A 19,303-nucleotide genomic window follows, 5' to 3' on the forward strand; every position below is an offset into this window, starting at 1 on the left:
GCAAGCTCCAGGGGCACAAGCAGTTTCAATAATGTCTCCACACTGCTCCAGCACTGCTGATTGGAAGATTATTATTATTATGCTTATTAAGTGACGGATAGCCTTATTAAGGTTGCAACATGCATATCAGTGTACATAGCAGTGTCTTGATGGTGAATCTGTATATAAGTGAAAAATATCACAAAATCCAGCACATCCCTCCTATTGTCTGTCTCGCTAAGTGTTCACCTAAAAAACGAGGACACTTCCAATGGGATTGCATTTTCATGGAGCATTATGTTTATCACTGAGTACGATCTACGATCTCTAGCTCATGCGAAGTACTGTATCTTGCAAATGCTTTCTGACCAACTGTGACAGGCTGCATTTGTCTGAAATAAAAATTGGAAAAAAGGCAATGACAGGCTTTAATTGTCACATTTCCATCTTTTCCTTAGTAAACATGCAGTACATTTTCAAAGTTGCTTTAAAGGCTTTATAGAAATAACAGTACTATCAGACTACCAGACTATCAGAAAGACCTGAGCAGGTGTAACGGTACAACCAAGAAACCCAAATCAATTCTTTACAGTCAAGACAAAGGGCACCTTTCACAGTCAAAGGAGCTTTGGTCTGAGCTACGACTTGTGCTGCACTAGTAGTACTGCACTAATTTGTCATCAAGCTAGGGCTGTGACAACTGAGCCATTACTGCACCACCGTTTGTTTTTGCCATCAGAACCAACAGGCAGGCTAAGACTGAAATCTACACAAGATACTGCAACAAGCTGGCTAAAGATGCTGTATTTAAACAGATGCTCTACCGTTGACAATGGCCTAACACAACAGCCGCAAACAGTGCTTTAAATGTATCAGTCGACTGACAGCTCTTGCAAATCACTTACAGTAACTGTGCTGCAAGACAAAGCTATACATATGTGGATGAATAGTACAGTATATCAGACAATGTGCTTACTGTGTGTGTGATATATGTACAGTATACAGTGTGTCTTGTATGCAGGTGCACTGAAGGGGATACAGTAGAAAAAGCATGTTTGCATGACATGTGAGGAAAAACAGTCATCGGCAAAGTGTAAAGAAAAAATACAGTAGGGTGAGCGTGTGGGAAGCAGGGCCTGCACGCAGAAATGGTGTTTACCTCCTTAAGGCAGCCCATGAAGTTGTTACTAACTGGAGAGCCAGGCAGGTCAGCTGTGCTAGGACTCCCTCCAACATAGAAAAAGTCATCAGAACCTAGCATGGTGTAGTCTTCTTGTGTATATCCTGTGGTGGTCAGAATCCCATCCACTGATATTGTTACCTAGACAACAAAGCACAGGGAAAGGAGATGCTCTACTCAAACAGCCTACAGTACATAGCATCGTGTTATTGCCTTTCCTTCTCGTCTTCAATAACAGACTTCCATATGGCTTTTTTCTGCAACCCATTTTCATGTCTGTTTCCATTGTCTTTTTTCTTGTTTTTGGTATTATTTTGTCCAGTTTGATTAGTAGGAAGACTGCAAACCTTCAAAGGAATGCTATTCTAGTTTGAGAGTTAGTAAAGTGCCCATACTGTTAGTGTTAGTATTGCCCCTACTGCAACTTAAAAGTACTTCAGCAGACACAAAAATGGTGTTAGTAAAATGTTATCTAGGTTAGTTTAACTCGTAATTCCATATTAGTAAGTCCAGCAGTTCTAAAGAAGAAATCAGAACGTGCCACTAGGTTAGAGAGGGAGCACATGCTAGGAAAAACACAATCACCTTTTTAGTATAGGACAATGACTGAGGAAAAGCGTGCACGCATTTGTCTTGTCTTTTTGCTTACAAGCTTACAAAAAGAGGACAATGCCCATATTGTTGACCGGGACACAGAATCTGTACTGTGACACCTGCCATAGTGTTGGATGCATGCAAAAGCTCATGGACACTGCAAAACCACACAGGGAAATAAGAAAGCACCAGAGAAGCACCGATGACAAACACAACTCAACTGTCACTTAAGTAGACGAATGGAGAGTTGGACATTTGCAACACATAGGCAAAGTGCATGCCATGCAAAGTGAATGGGGATACAACTGGCTGAGCCAAAGAGCATCAGGCCAGCCAGACAGGAGCGGGTCCTCGTTTTTAACCACAGCTTGATGCAAAAGGCTGGAAATGATGCTCCTGAAAAAGGTGAATCAAACAGAATTGGACAGGAAACAAGTGAAATAAAGAGGGTGAAACCAATGAATAAACCGAGAAATTAAAAAAGGACTCGAAAAGTAAGCAGAAGAGTACCAACCGCAATTTCCCTTTTTTTGTAAATGACGTCTACAGTAAAAAAGAAAGAAAAGAAACACACGGCAAACCCAAACTAAGAAACAATTAGAATGATATCTACCGAACAATGTAGTTTGTTTACCATAGCGTGTCCAATGCCTGAGTGCTTTGTGGAAAAGGGGGGAGAAAGGAAATTAAAAACTGTGAACAGAATAACGATTGTTACTCAAATAATATATGATGGTCAATACTGTTAGTACATCGTTAAACGGCAAAAACCATACTGGTTAGTAGAATGACACATTCCATGAATGATGTTAGTTAGTTTCCAAAGCATGTTAGTAACGGAGGAAAAAGGGCAAAATAAGTTTAACAAGAAAAAAGCAGACCAAGGAAATAACAAGAATGTGCCCCGAGAGGTGTCAGAGCTCAACCAGCGACTTCCTAAGTTCCTCATGGCATTTTTGCACCATGTAATCTACTGTATGTGACCAGACCGCTGAGCAGCAACAAAAACTCCCTTTCCCAAGTCCTGACAAAAGATTATGGTTGATAGACATTTGATGGTTTATTAGAAGGAATGCCTAAAGCACATCAGTTGACCCTGTTTCACAAAGTCCCTAGTTCAAGGCCATTCTAAAGAGCTTTGTTTCTCCTATTGGAGTTGCCATTTGTGTTGTTGGTTTTAGGCTTGAGACCAATCCAGTGTATCACACTTTCCGGCGCCCATACACTGTATACTGTACCTCCGTTTGGTCTTATTGATGAACTTTAGGATCACTTTACTGCAATGAGACAAAGCAAAGGAGACCCTGACACAAAATGAGGAGGATGGCAACTTGGATTCCCCCACAGAGCATGCACTCAGTATGCTTGGTAACCTTGGAAATTTGGAAGCCGTGAACGTTCAGGCTCTTTAAATCCATGGGCCAATAATTAATTTATCTTATGGCACAAGAGTGGCTTTAGTGCTGAGGTGAAGACAAACAGTTTCCATCAAGTGAGTCAGAACAAATCTAGAGATGTTTGTATGGCGCTGCCTTGTATCTTGTGTCGGTTTATAAACTACAGGTCCTCGGGTCCAAAAGCCCCTGCTTTACTGGCTGGAAAGCAGCCTCTAGACCAACTGCTGCCGTCAGCAACATTGAGGAGGGCACCAGCTGTCTTGATTTAGGAATGATTGCATTTGCCACAGCAGTAGAATTTCTTAGAATGATGCCAAAGATCAGCGTGTCGGTACCACTTATGGCAACCAGTACAGGGGTTGCTCTAAGACTGCAAGAAGTCGAGAGAGCTGTTACTTAAGAGACTCTTGGAACTAGAACAAAGTGAGCAAAATCTCCCCCTCAGTCCTCTCCCTGGGCTTGGTTTTACAGTAAATCTACAGTAGATTTCACTATTTCTGTCTAAATGTCGAAGTATTTGAAATGATGTATTATGTAGTTTTAAATACTTTTACTTTATTTATATGTGTTTCTGTAAATTGATTTTTATTTATTTATTTTTTGAATTTTTTCTGTGTTCACAAAATGACCATTTAGACCCTTTACCACAATCAATCATCTGTAACCCAATTTGATGGCCTGTTTCCACGGTGTTACTGTATAATACAAGAAATATTTGACAGATGGGGTTTTCTTCATTTTGAAACCTATAGAGAGTGAGATCCCAGATGCCATATCATTAGCACAGTCCTGAACCTGTGACCACTCAGGCCTTGGAGTAAATCCCTCTTGGTGTAAAGAACTCCCTGGGATGTGTGAGCCATAACACTTTGCGTACTGTAAATGTACAGTAAGCAGATGTCAGGACCCTGCTATGCACATACAGTAGCTTTTAGCAGGAATGGGGATGAATTGCCATGAACAGCCAGCTGTTTGTGCTGAAATCCTCTGAGCAGAGTGAGAGGCTTTCACAACCTGAATGTGCAGTTAAAGCCTCTGGACTGTGCTCAGGGGGCTTTAAGACTAATTTCACCTAGTAAAAAAGTGTAGTTGCTCTTTAGGGTTTGTAAATAATATATTTACAATGTCCACACATGCTAATAAGCAGACATTCAACTAAAATTAAGTTGTTGTTGGAGCATGAATCATTTGAATGTTGTTTTCTTTCCTCCTTAATAATTTTGATTCATGTCTAGATGTCCCTGTTCACTTGTGGTAATGTTTTATCTCCACCATAAGCCGCCATGATTAAATTTAGCAATCCAATTATGATGTCTGGAAACAAAGGAATATATTGTATGATGGAAATGATTTAAGTGCATTTGTTTTGATTAATTTACTAAGGCTCTGCTTCACCCACTGTACTGTTACCTGACGTAGATTCCTTGTTACTTTGACATCATGCCAATCATTGTCATTAAATTTCCCATTGACTGGCTCCACAAGAGCTTCAAAGGCTCCAGACCCCAAATTAATGACGAGTGAGACAGCCCCGTTTTTCAGCGCCAGGTTGACGTAATCAGCTGATTTGCCCGTGTGCAGCATCAGTCCATTCCTCTGAAGGGTTTTGAATGACAATGTGATTTCATCACTGCTGCTTTGAATTGGGTTCAAGGACAAGTCGTAGCAGAAGAACTCAGATCCTTTGAAGGTTGCGACATACTCTTCTTTTCCTGAGGAGACAAAGAAAGAGAAATGTGTTGCATTAATATCACAGCCTCTCGGGTGCCTGCTGGGAAGCTGTCAGGAAAAATGAGAAAGATTGTCTCAAAAATGCTGGATTGAGACTAAACACACTGAAAGTGCAGATATGAACCTACAGTAACGGACGGAAGTTTACAATAATGTAGGTGCTTCCGATGACCAGTTATTACCTGCTTCAACTGGAGAACACAGGTGTTGAGAGCTGCATTCATTTCTGATACATCAGATGAACAATTACACAAACTAGTAGACTATTTTTGGACTTCACCTCATTTACCTCACGTCAGGTAAAGTTCCACCTTGTATATGTTGAACATGTACCAAATCTTGACATGAATTAGTACTGTGCATTTCCTTTGTTTAATTTTCTACTTCTACTTACTTCATATTCTTTCTCTTATCTCAAGTTGTTGCATATCTGTCTTCCAGACAGGGAGACCACAGACACACAAAAACACACGCACGCACGCATGCACGCGCACACACACACACACTCTCATATTTCATTTCAGTCCTATTTCTTTTATAATCAAACATTGAAGCTAACCGAACATGGTGTGACTGGTAATAGAATAACTTCATTTGATCCAGCACCATATTCACACACAATCATTTTAAATAGGAAGACTATAAATTTAATAGGATATGAAAGCACACGATTATTACTATTGTACATGAAGAAAACACTTTGTGCCTATTGTGACACAAATTCCTGTCAGCAGGTAATTTAAAATTCTCAACAAACTACAATCACAGCCCAACAACGTGACCATTGAGCAACAGCAAACAACACAAAACCTACAAACTAAGAAAGACTACACACAGTTAGCGTTCATTTATTATCTGAACAGCTTTCCTGTAGGCTGTAGCTGATGTCACTGGGAAAGACATGGGGACACTGAACAGGTCGTCAGTGTATCACAGGGCTGACATACCTTTATTTGCAGGCAGTTTAGACTGCAATTACTCTAAAGTGTGTGACTATGGATTATGGCAGGCAATGGAGGGACGAGGAAGAAACCTGTGCTGAAACCTGAAGCCCCACACCAGGCTAAACACTGACTGAGACACCTTTCCCTATAACATAGCCATTAAAGCCACGGGCAAAACATAAAAGATAAACAGACCACAGCATTCAAATATTATAAATAGAGAGACATGAACATTCATATATATGTGCCAGACACACGCCCACTGCGAATAACATCAAGCTCTGGCTACGACGATGTAACAAATAGACGGGGCTGCTGTCCACAACAGTTTGTCACCTCATTGATTTCCCCTTAAAGGCACTATAGTACACCTCTGAGAAAAGGACATGGGGCCATAATTGAAGTTGACTGGATCTTACCACTCTTTGGTCATTCCCACCATGTCTGAGCCCCCTATCTGTGAAAATGAGAGACCTCTACCCTCTGCACTAAAGCCACCCATCCCTGCCTCACAAGCTTCATGACCACATAACAAATAGAGCCAATAGTCTGAGGTCATTCTCATCTCTCTCTCTCCTCACACCCATATCCCTGTACAGTTAATTCCCCTAACCAATGGAGAATGAATTGTGTGTGTATAGCAGGGGCATTGTTCAGAATTTACAACACTTGGGGCTCAGCCCAGAGGCAGTTTCTCCTTTGAGAATATTTTATATTCGAACACTGGCAGTGTGGTTCTCCCTGTGTAAACATATGTAGGTTTAAATGAACCAGAACAATTGAAGCATCTGCAGCGCTCTGCTGCGGTACACAAGTTCAACCAAGCATCTGTCATTTAAAACATGGATTAGAGTTTTACCTATTCATTATACGAATAGAAAAGTAACTATGCGTCCCGCTACCATGATAAAGACACAAGATGCATTTCTACCCTGATGCCAACTCTGCAAACGCATCTTGTCGAGCCTTAAGATATTTACCACGAAGCTCTCAACCTAGTCAAGTGCCAGACCAGGCAAACACTGAAGCCTCCATCTGGCCACCTCACAAGCACACAGCTGGCTCCTTTCAGCAGCCTTTCCATATCTGGATAATAACACCCTGTACGAAAACTTCCCTCTACGGCGATGCTGTGGAAGCACACACCCGGCGTAGCTCATTAGTTTGCATAGTCTCTACCATTGTTTTTGAAAGCATAGCTCTAATTAGAGTGCTCTCGGCCACCAAACATGCAACGCTCGTAACATTTTTAAGCAGTATTTACAAATCTGTAACCCTGACTTTTTCTAAACCAAGATCTTATATGAACAATAGAAGAAGATGGTACTGTACAGTATGCATGCTTTACGTGCCTACTTTAATAATCTACAGCAGTTCAGTCTTAATACCAGCCTACGACTACTTCCAGATGCAGCAGGTGTGAAGTCCGAATGTGACGGCTAAAAGTTATGCATCAACCGTAGACAGGCAAGTATTTCATTTGGAAAAACCTCCTGGCTTTTACTCTCTACTACTGTACCTTATTTTCAGCTCATGTATTTTTTATCAGCGGAATTCTGTTCTGGGAGTGGCCACTGTTGAGTCACTCCAGCCAGTAAGGCAACGAGGGCAGTACAAAAAGGCGATGGAGAATATACCTGTGTGTGTGACTGTGCATCGAACTGCTAATAATGCCTATAACCTCCGGGCCCCAGCAGGGGTGTGTGTGTAGGGGGGGCGTAGTATGCTACTCTACATCAGTAAATAGCCTATAGACAGACAAGTGACAGCAAGAGCAGTGGTGGTTTCTTCACCCTTCTCCTCTCACTATTTTCCCTTCACGAGGACACGTCACATGCAGCCATCTCCAGAAACAGAGTTAGGAAGTAGCTGCTGTAGCAAAGAAACACAGTGGATCAGTCAGTGGCTAATAGGCCTAATAATACCGAGCTTAAATTCTAAAGATAAATTAACTGCAGTAGCCTTGTAGGACAGTCTACTGCCTATGAGTGCATGCAGGGTGTAGAAGCGTGTGAATACTCTAAACCCAAGGTGTTCTGTATTTAATCTGTGGTGTATATTCAGCATAAGCTTGTTACTTGTGAGGCAGTGGCAGAAAGTGAGGATGTAAGCACGAAATATATACTGTATAAGAAAATTAATATATAACTGCTAAAACCTGCATCCTAATGCCTCGGCTTTAATGTCACATGAAATGTTGCCGTTGCTAAAATGACACTATGACATATTTATTTTTTTTTTACTCAAATTACATGTGACAGTGACTGGCAGCCCCCTCTACCAGCGCACACCTTATATTAAAGCTGACTCCCAACGCGGCCACAGCCCACCCACGAAGAACTGAACACGTTCTTAAAGCAAAGCCAGACATTTTTGACGATTATCCCCTTTACATTTGCTTAAAGGGATAATATTTTCCACCTGAATTCCCATCATTGGACAGACAACTATATATATATATATATATATATATATATATATATATATATATATATATATATATATATATATATATGCAAAGAGTCCTGAGTATTTTGTGGATCCATTGCGTAAGCCTTAAACGGATGGCCATAGCAACAAGTCCTGAGCAGTATAAGTCTGTGTACACTTATTTCAGACAGTAAACCTGCAGACGTCATATTTAGCCACCAAAGTGTCAAATGTGTCATTTTCTCTGGAAAAAAAAAGCTGCTTGATCTTAAATAAGACGACTAGTTGTCATTGTGTTCTACTAGGTATTTAGACGTGTTCCACTCGTCTCTACAGGCGATCCTAGTGTGTGGAGTAAATCAAACTACAGCGAGCTACCAGCACCTCAATGCCCTTGAGTCATGACACTGAATGAGAACATGGAGAAGAGCCACCTCCTTTTTTTTCAAAGGACAGAAAAAGACACGGAGTGAGTGAAGGTGTAGCTCTGAGGGAAAGGCCAGAAATAGACACAGGTAAAAAACTTGTCACAGTCTGTTGTTCTGACTCATTCAAACTCCATTTTCAAACGAAAACAGGATATCTGCTTCTTTACAACCAACCAGTTTAAACCTGGTTTAACTTTTACTGGTACTGGTAGAAGAATGTCTTTTAAACAGCTTGTGATCAATGAGCACTACTGTATATGAAGCATATCTGAGCTTGTGAATATGGGGACGTCCTCTCCGTCACATAAACAAGCGTTAATCAATAGCATGGGTTAGTGCCAGTGAGGAGTATTCTCTATAGTCACACTGTATTCACGGCTGTGGTGCAGAACAAACTGCCCATATTGATGGAGGTAATACAATTATTCGCCACTCAAATTAAATTAGTGTCACAAAGAATCAAAGTAGTATGAGGCTGCATGTGGGCTCTGCCTACCTCGCCACAAAAACAGGAGACGCAGCATAACAGTCTAAAAGGAGCCTTTTAGTGTCACTTAACAGGAGCCGAGCAGGTAGAGCCTCGTTTCCTGTACGACGGAGAACTGAGCGGGTTCCGGCAGAAGCCCGTCGCACGTAGAACAGCAGCAGCAGCAACAGCAGCGTGTGACCGGGCGTCCAGGAGGCTCCTCGTCCTCGTCATGAAGACGCCCTGACACTAATCTGGCTTCTGCTACGCCGCAGCTTCTCCATGAATTAGCATGCGCCTGTCAGCATCAAGCCGGAACGCGACGGACTCGGCAGTTCGCGAGGAAAATCACCTTTAAGAACCTGGAGGGGCTTCGATTTTTGCCCGCCGATGTTCCAACTGGGATTTATTTGACCCGACGAACGTAACGACTGTAACAAAAGGTCAGGGCGAGCCGGAAAAAAAGAAAAGTCACGATGAAAAATGACAGGGATGCATCAATATTTATCAGCTCACATATAAACATACTGTAGTCGGGTGTCGGCGCAGGCCCAGGCGTCGATGACGCACAAGAAGCAGAACCTGTGGCTATTTTAAGAGGCTGGACTGGGGCGCCTCGCAGGCATTGCTAAAACAGACTGTAATTACGTTGCTCGTCTTCAGCGGCGTTGTCTTCTCCGTGACAGCCCCCGGCGTGAACCGCGACCGCGGCGCCCGGCTCGACATCGCCGTTCCCCTGTCACGCGGCTCACGCACGCCCACCTTCCAAGCGCCACTAGAAATACCCATAACAAGCTGCGGCAAAGAGGCCGCGTTGTGCTGGGCTCACTTCTCCTTGGTTCAGAGGGAGTTTACGGCGCTCGACGGGCAGAAAAAGCGAGATGCACTTTCAAAGTAGCACCTGTGGATCTCTTTTAAGACCAGGTGCTCCATAAATAACTCCGGACCATAAATAAATGGAAACCAAAGTCGCTTAATCATCTGTGGCGCCGCTCGGTGACTGACAGTGGATTTCACCCTCCTCCCATTCACTCGCTGGTGCCTTGTTTGACTGGCAGCCTATTAACATGATACAGAAGTTAGTGTCTGGCAGCCAATTAAAGTGATAGAAAGTTGGCGTCATGAAACCCGCTAAGCCTCTTATGTTATGACAGAGAGACGTGTGTGTGTGTGTGCGTGCGTGCGCGTGCGTGCGTGCGTGCGTGTGTGTGTGTGTGAAGTACTGCATTCTTTGAGAACATATTTTATTACGTGATCATCAAACCATTAGAACGCCTCGGGGCAAAGTGTAGGAGTGAGAGGAGAGCGTCTCCGCACTCTGATTGTGAGCTGGGCTCTCGTCTCACTGATTGCCTTTGCTCGCAACCCGCTTTTTGCAGGTTTTGAACACGTGCGATAGGAAATAAAGCCCTCGGAGCGGACCGCCGTTGTTCTGACAGGGCCGCGTAAACGATGCTCAGCTGAGCGCACGCGGGCATCAGGAGGCGGAGGGGTTCGATGCGTGTGGATGCCTGTGAGCTCCGTCAGGCTACACGCTGCGCCGGCGTAACGTACAGTGTCATTTAGATTCACAGTGTGAAAGGAGCCTCGCTGAGCTCTGAGAGAAGAACCCCCCCCCCGTCAGTCTGCAGAAACACTTAGTTCGTAGTAAATGTACTCATAATTGGCTTCATCATTCAGCTTGTCGTTAGGGTTGGAGGCACTCAAGTCATCGGAGGTGGGTGTGTTCGGCTAATAGCTTTAGTTCGTTGGCTTGACAGTTAGCATTGCAGTTAACAGGCCACTACACCTGCTAGCTTTACTCGACAGTTTAAAACGACAAATATTCAGCTGTCACACATTAGAAACACAGCTTTTGGTATTTAGAAAATTCAATACAGGTCTTAAACCGTTCATTTCTATTATTACATATCCTCCAAACCAACTAGCAATGTGTCAATACGCAAAGAAGTAAATGTAGCAACGTTAGCTAATTGCAGACATGCACTGGTACTGTAGATAAACACGGAGAGAAACATGGTTTCGGACTTACAGAGATTAAGAGATACCTGACAAGTTCGCAGTCACCGGCGGAGGATAAAAAATACAACTAACAAGGTTAACGAGAAGTTTTGCCGTCCTGCAACAAACTGCAACTAACAGTCGCTTTTGCAACCGGAAAGTGTCTCCCCCTGGTGGTGGAGAACCGCCACTTGGTTCCACCTTGAAAACTACATTGGCTTTAAACCATGAATAAAAAATGTATTGTTGTTCTAAATTATTTAGTTTCTTTGTTTTACTTTTATTTCATGTAATAAATACATAAAAAAATAAATAGGCATGTTTTTCTTGTGTTATAGGGAGCTATATTAGTATTACATTCTATACTTATCAAAGTTCCTACATCTCAAATCAGTGTATTTTGACAGTGTCATTTCATAATAGCCTATGTTTGGTCTTGTCAGCTTATCTCTTGTTATACATGTCATCTCCCATTGCTCAGTCAAGCCCAAAGCATCACAGGGACAGGATCACCACAGCGAGTGCAAGAAGGCAAAGACGTCTCCCGGCCAGATGCAGTAATACCACAGTAAGATGGCTCGTTAAATGATTTTCTTATTGCTCAGTGGGCCTCAGTTCTCTCTGTCAATATGTTCTGCATTAGCTTTGGACAACATAAAAATATATCGTTCAATAATACGACAATATAACTGTACAGGAAGTTAACAGGATAGCAATGATGATGTTTATGTTTCTATAACAGTGACATTTATCTGCATGACCTATAGTGTAGGCAGTTATGGTAGGTAGGAGGTAATACAGATAAATGTTTTCATGTCCTAAATGCAGCGCCTTCTTCCCTCTCTGCTCTGTGAAGGAACACAAATGTGTCATTTAGAAATATTATTGAATAGTTGCTCATAAATATTAGTCTAGTTTTGTCGACTGTTTCAGGAAACAGAGATGTTTACAGCGAATGATGGCAATGAATTTAAAATGAAGGTCAGAGGAAAAAACAGCTATTGAAACCCTATCAACCTCTCTCCTGTGATGATGTGATGCTTTCAAAAGGAAACATGATTGTAATTATAATTATCAAAAATCCAAATAATGATTCGGGGTTAGACGGTTATTGCAGCTGGAGCAAAGCAGCTAATAAAAATGCAATAAAACATAAAGGCGCTAAAAACGACTGGAGGAGTCATTTCAGCGTGCGTCTGCCGGATCACTCCCTCTAATTGGCAGGGTCTCAATCAGACGTGCGGGCGAACCTCCTGTGGGATCAGCTCCCACGGCAACACAAAACCACCTCATCCACAGCTGGAAGACGAAAACACACACAAACGCTGGAAGGTGAGCGTTACAGAGCGTCCGCATGGTGATTGCGAGGAAAATGGAAGAGGTCCTCTCACATACAGAGAGAAACCCAACAGCCAGTATGTATGTGGGATAAAAAAAGACAGGCATTTATAGTTTCATTTGTAGTTGGCAGCTATAGGCCGTTAAACAAGATGTTTTGGTCCACTCCAACAAGAAAAGTCCACAGAAAAACCTTGAGGGTGGATGAAAAGAGACAAGACACTGAAACTCTCAATAGGATGCGATGCGCAGGGCGAGGAGAGGCTAGAACTCGTGTACCCACACTGCACAAGAGTAGCTCAACATCCAAATAAAAGCCCAACTCCAAACCGAGCGGTAGATGCGCGTGAGCAGCCAGGGACACAGGCAAATAAACAGCGGGCGAGTAGACCTAGTTAACAGCACACTTCCAGCTGCAAGGCTCTCGGCTGCGCTCGGCCCATTACAGAATCACAACAGCATTACAGTGAAGAGGGAGTGGAACGTTCTGAATACTAATCTGCAAAGCCCGATCCATTCCTACAGACTAAATCCAGAGGATAATAACGTAAGGCTTCCAGAGGTGTGGGGATCAATATCCTCATCAAATGAGCGTGGGCGCTGAAATCAGCGTATAACAATGCCGCGCACGCGGCTAAAGAAGACTATTAACGTATTTAATAACTGTAGGAAATGGAATAAGCCCATTAGCGCTAATTTATCAGATGCACCAATGGTAATATTTGCTTAGTCTTCCCGTCTAGTGCTAATAAATCTCTGCTATGCATGTTAACAGGCTGCTCGCTTCGGATGTGCCGCTGTCAAGGTTGACAGCGCCGACCCGAGCTTCACGCTGCGAGCGCGCGCCAGGGGTTACCGTCCACGTGTGATTACCGGTGCACGGGCAGCGGTGTCTGTCTGTCTGACGGACTGACCGCCTGTAAGCGGGACGGGGCATTCGGCGCATGTCTAATTTGGGCCATACACCGGGAGACATGCCTCAGACGAGACGAGAGCGGAGCCGGGAGGCACCGAGGCGTGTCGCTGCGCGGAAATAATTCATGCGCTAATTATGGCGCTCCGGCGCGCGACGCCTGCGCCGGGGCCGCAGTCGTCCTCGCGGCTCTCGGCGCCGGGACCGGCTCCCCGTCCGGCGCAGCATGAATCCTTCATGAGAGAGACCCCCTCCCTCGTGTTTACCCCCCTCTGCCCAGACGACGCACACATCAGCTTAAGAATTAAGCTACACGGGTTCAGCGCGTCCTTGGACCGACTGTTTACGGCACAAGTGCGGAATTAGACCGCTATTATCTCACATTTGCATATTCCGACTAACTACTCGTTTAATTAATCTCTCAGTTAAAGACTTGAGTGGGCATTTATGCTAATAAACCCATAAAAGGTGTGCGCATGTGTACATTTATTTAGTATTTTATGTGACTTGAAAGAATTTAATTTTAAGCGAGGGCCAGAATGTAAATACTCATTTCTGTATCTGCCGTTCTGCGCCATCGACACAGAGGAGAAAATGTCAAAGGACTTTGTTCTGCCAGAGGTTTTGTGCTACATTGTGTGTCAGCTGCACTCAGACCGCCATAAAAGTGCAACTACTTAATCAGCTGTGGCAGATACACTTACTGCTGCGTTTTATGACCTGCCCGAGAATAAATACAGCGTCTCATTGGGAGAGCCGTCGCCATCCTTGTCGTAACCTTCGTATCCCACGGGACGAGAGCGTGATCGGCCCCGGCGCAGATCCCGTTTGGACCGAATTACAGCTGTCACGACGCCGGCGCCGAAGAAATGCCGCTTTCAGCCAAAGTTGTCTTTAACTTTGTTCGGGAGAAAGGAATTTTTTGAGTTCTGAACCCGGAATCTGAAACAAACATCACTGACGGGACTTGAAAAGCGGGTTCCTTCGACGTCTCGGTGGCAGCGACTTCCCAGGGTCTTCTCGTGGCACACGTGTACACGCTTGTTCTTGGAGTTCCAAAGTCAACACGATGACATCAGATTGCTCGTTCATGCCTTTCATGCTGCGACACTGGTGAAGTGGGTGGTCTGTCAGGACCGCTGCTTTCGGGTGCAGTGAGGTGAAGTTGAGATAAATGTACCCTGAGTCTGAATCCGAACCTACTCAGACCATGAAACTGGAACAAAGAGCCCTGCAGTTGGGTGTTTGGTGAGCGCAGCTTGCTTGTGTCTCACTTTTTTTTGGGGGGGGGGCCCTGCAGACCCTTCCTCGCATGGAGGGGCCACGCGTTCCTCCATAAGAACACCGGCGAGGCGGCGGCGCTCGCTCCTAACAGGTGACGGGGACTCACCGCTTTACGGCTCCGCTTCGAAAACAAACAGCGCTCTGGAGGCTCTAATTAAATCCAGCCGGGTAAAGGAAGAATAAATATATAGACTCATTAAATGGCCCTGCAAGGGAATGTGAAGCACGGGGCGCTCGCGCTATTGTTAATCCATTCCTCAGTTTTGCAGTGTGTTTAATCAGAGCAGTCCATCGCTCTAATCACATCGATGGCGCTGTCCTCGCCGAGGCCCGTCTCCCGTGGCCCTGCTTCCCTCTCCGTCACCGTGGCGACCGGGTGTGACTCCCCGCCTCCATCCACGGGGGTGGATTGTCCCGCGACAGAGATGCTGACCCACAGAGTGAAAATTACTCACTTTGTGTTGCTACTGTTTCAGCAGCAGCAGCAGCGCGGCCTTGGCTGACACCAGACCAAGGTCATTTCATAATGGGCTGTCCAGCTGCCACTCCGCTGTCAGCGGGCCTGAGTGATGAAGGGGAGCGCGGCCGGTGATGGTGACAGGAGTCAAGGCTACGGGAGCTTGATAAAGATCGGCCTCTATCGGGAGCAGGAAAAAAAAAACGAGCAGAGAGCGACGGACAGAAAAAAAAAGGATGATCCCGCATTTTGCCCGCGACGCTTTCAAGGCGGTGACAAGTAGAACGGCATCGTGGCCGGCGTCGGCCGCGCCGCAGGAATAAACGCATATGATCAGCAGGAGCCGCCGGCGCTGCTCGGCGGCGCCGCGAGGGGCATCGACTGTGGTGCCGCTCTTTTCTGTGGCCGTTGTCAATGCTGTCAGTCTCAGGCATTGATCAGTGGGGGTTCGCATCCGTCAGAGTGACTCATCCAACACTGATATGATGTTGTGGAGGCCGATCTGTTCTGTCCCCTGGGCTCAAGCGGATGGAACTCTAGCATCCAGTCTGTTTGTTTCTAAGGATCTCTGCTTTTAACATATTTGTCCACATGTACAATGTACTGTGTCTCTTCCTCTTTTGCAAAAACAATCATCATGAACTGTTTTTTTATTAATCTTTGGTTACTGTTTCCACTCTGAATTTGTAGTTTCTGTTTGCTCGTCTGCAGCGTTATCTTGGAAGAAACTCTGGACATAATGGGATTTCCTCATTGCAGCAGTTAAAAACAGCAGAGACTCAGTACGTACGCGGCCCGATTCCACTTCTTTCTGCAGAAACAAATAAATGTGCAACAGCTGACATGTGTACTGCCTGCAAAATACACATCCTGTAACATGTACACGTGCGTGTGAGTGCGTGTGTGTGTGTTTGTGTGTGTGTGTGTGCGTGCGTGTGTGTGTGTGTGTGTGTGTGGAAGGAAAGCAGTGTCTACAGTTTGCCACAATGAAAGCCTAGAAATGTAGGATTTAATTAAAGGAGCGGGGTTGACTTTTCTGTTCCTCTGATGTCCTCCAGAGACCAGTGGAACAGACCTAACAAGGGTCCCAGCGCTGCGTGCTGCGCTATGCTTATTTAAGAACTGCATAGGAGACAAAAAGGGACATTGGGCCGAGTCTGTTAATCACGTTAGCTCCGTTTTATAACTGAGGCGACTCGAGCCCACGAGTGTCCGGTGTGGGTTCCCCGTCGGGTTCATGCGGCACCGTGACGCCACGTCATTGACCCACACCACACGCTGATGAACGTCCTGGGTGAAGGCGGGTTCTGTGCACGGCGCCGTCTCCCGGGGCGACGGCGCCTTTTACCTGCAGGATCCGCAGCATCCAGCCACCTGCCATGGAAATCACGGCTGCTTCCGCCATATGTCTCCATGTTCAGCCAAGCCTCGCCGCTCTGTTCCGCCTTGGGCAAATGTCATTATGGGATGTCTGGGAGCGCTCTGCGCTGCTCATTAAGGCCATCAGCGCGGCACGTCACCATTCGTAATGTGCCGCCGGACGAGGAGACCGTTTAACAACTTCACACAAATGGCAGCTGTGCGAGTTATGCTGATGTTTCGGCGAGATGAGGCTCGCAAAGACAAACAGAGGATGCTGGGGATTCAAGGCGACGGGGAAAGATACTTCTTCCTTAACAAGGATCAGATGAAGAGTTTAGTCTTCGGCCCAGACTGCTTATTAAAGCCAGTTTTGAAAGTGTTGTACAGCAGTTGCTGTGTGTCAAACGGCCAGAGTAGGGGAGCGTTAGCAGGCTTATTCCTGTGTGACTGACTGAATGATAATCAGTTTCTAAAACGTCCCCTTCATACAGTACAGCAAGCTCATGCTGCTCATCGCTACCCTGCAGGATAATAACGCTCGCAGTCGAGGAACTGTGTGAATTCATTTAAAGGGTTACGTCTGATCAGCCTGTTAAGCGCCGGGTGGATCTGTATAACACACTGACTCGAATGCACGCGCCGCTTTGGCTGTTGAATAATAGTCCTAATCTGCCGTGTGACTGTACAGTACATGCAGCTAATTCACTGCTGGCACACTGATCTGGCTACACACACACACACACACACACACACACACACACACACACACACACACACACACACACACACACACACACACACACACACACACACACAGTTTAATAAGACAGGTTATTCACCAAAACACAAGACATCCTCCACCATCACACAGGCGCCAGTGTTCTGTTGCCAGGAGGCAGTGGCAGTTGTCCACTAACACGGTCAGCATGAAGCCAGATGGAGCTGAGCCACGGGGATCAAACGGAGGGTTCTGCTGCTGGAGGATTCCTGCCAGCTAATACCTAGCGCCCCCCTGACACTTCACCGCTCGCTGTACTCGAAGACGGAGGTGATTCTTATCTCCGCCGCCCGTCGTCTGCATTGTTTACTCACAGGAGCGCTCTCCTTCGCGTTGTCATGCGAGAAGCCCGATCTGTGGCCCGGCGGAGGAGCGGAGTTTAGCCCCGCTCGGCCCACTTCCAGTCCGGCGGGTCTGCGGACCTCAAGCCGGGCCGAGGGAGGAGAGGCCGGGGTCGCGTCACGCTGGGAGAATTTACACAGCGCACTCACGTATAGGAGAAATAGGAGGCTCCACTCGGCGTGGAGATAAATGTGTTGTTTTGTTGGAGTGACTGAACGGTTTAATAGTTAAAAGCGCGTGAGCGATGCATGTTGAAAAGCGCATTGATCCCTTCTCAATAAACCCGTGTCAGAGATGGATGAGATACAACGGTGAGCGATCGATGCAGTTAGTTATTTACTGGCTGGAGCTGTCAATAAAGCTGTGCATCCGAAGGCGCATTAGCCGCGCCGCGTTCCCACCACAGGAGGCTCCAGAATAAAGCACAAACTGTACATAATCACATTTGCGAGCGGCGTTTCATATATATCGGCTGTGCCGGAGCCGATGGATGCCAGGGTGTTTGAACGTGTCACGTCTCGTCTGGTTGTGGTGTATTATAACCCTCCAAACTGAACTTCTCCTCTTTGCAATTTCCAGTGTTTAGACCGGATGCTGGAAGGAAACTTTCTGCACTGAAATTGAACTTGAGCCAATTCAACAGTGTGGATGAGTGCACGCTGGAAAGGAGGTAGCTATTTTTTTTTTTTTTTTTTTTTTACAGACAATGACAAACAGTGAAAGTGTTGACTGTCTCTCTCCAGGAACCGGAGGCAAACAGCAGTAATCACAGAGGGGCACGATGGGCCGGCGCCGAGGCTTCACATCCCAGCGACCCGCACCCGCAGCCACCGGGCCCGCGGACCGCCGCCCTCATCTACCGCAACGCTTACCGAGATTAAAATAATACGCAGCTGGAGGCTGGGAGTCATTTGTAGGAGCTCTGCTCTCATTGCCGTCTCCTTGCAGGGCTTTTTTTTTTCCCGGTTTGGAAGCTGAGGCTGTCCCTCTCCCGCGACCCCAGGGTGGCAGTCTGTCAGAACGGACTGACACCAAACCAATGTCTAATGGCTCTTAAGCCATAAATATGGCCACAGAGCTGACAGCCTGGATCTACACTTCCCCATTATCTTGATTCATTCCACCACAAACGGAGTGACTCTGCAACATATTGTTGCCAACTTGAGGGGAGGTTTCGGAGGCATCTACTGACGTGCCCCCGTGAATCGGCCACCGGCTGAAGTCCATGCCCGTCCAATTAACGGCTGCAGGTCCGCTTGAGCGCTCGGCCGACACAGAGCCCCTGCTAATGGCCTCAGATAGACGATGAAGGAGAGGGAGGATTACAATAGCGATAATTGATCCACAGAGCCTTGCTTGCTGTACTGTACATGAACTGCCCTGCCTTCCCTGAGCTTTGTAAGCATTTCCAGCCGTGGTTAATTGAAATACGTGGTTCAAGCCTCGGCCAGTTCAGCCGCTCATCTCCTGCAAGAATGGAAATGCCTTCGCCGACAGCAAACAAGCGACGCGAGGGACATAAATATTTTACCCCCCCCCCCCCCCCCCCCCCCACCCCCCCCCCCCCACCCCCGGATGCACATCTAACACATTTGTGCCATATTTCAGCACACACTTGTGGAGATCAGGCGCGCAACCCGACAATTACGATCCGCAGAAACAAGGTTTGTTACTCTTTT

At 45.9% G+C, this 19,303-nt stretch overlaps 1 protein-coding gene and 1 long non-coding RNA gene across 28 annotated transcripts in view; one reads left to right on the top strand and one right to left on the bottom strand.

Moving 5' to 3' along the window:
* Positions 1-19,303, bottom strand: part of LOC114870515 (neurexin-1a-like) — a 180,176-nt gene that overhangs the window by 118,407 nt on the left and 42,466 nt on the right. For 16 of the 27 annotated variants that reach the window (XM_029175255.3, XM_055502309.1, XM_055502303.1 and 13 more), the window contains 3 exons: positions 4,561-4,862; positions 2,388-2,411; positions 1,139-1,300 (listed from right to left, as the gene is read on the bottom strand). In XM_029175255.3, the coding sequence (XP_029031088.1) occupies positions 1,139-1,300; positions 2,388-2,411; positions 4,561-4,862 (488 nt within the window). Of the gene's footprint in view, positions 1-1,138; positions 1,301-2,387; positions 2,412-4,560; positions 4,863-11,181; positions 11,320-19,303 lie in introns of those variants that run through there. The other 11 variants (XM_029175267.3, XM_055502311.1, XM_055502310.1 and 8 more) reach the window with 2 other exon arrangements.
* LOC129603005 (uncharacterized) lies at positions 10,725-18,749 on the top strand. Its single transcript, XR_008692529.1, has 3 exons — positions 10,725-10,866; positions 11,632-11,718; positions 18,204-18,749. It is a non-coding gene; the product is annotated as an uncharacterized LOC129603005 (long non-coding RNA).

The sequence above is a fragment of the Betta splendens genome, chromosome 15 (genome assembly GCF_900634795.4).
Source record: "Betta splendens chromosome 15, fBetSpl5.4, whole genome shotgun sequence".
In the NCBI taxonomy this organism is placed as follows: Eukaryota; Metazoa; Chordata; class Actinopteri; order Anabantiformes; family Osphronemidae; genus Betta; species Betta splendens.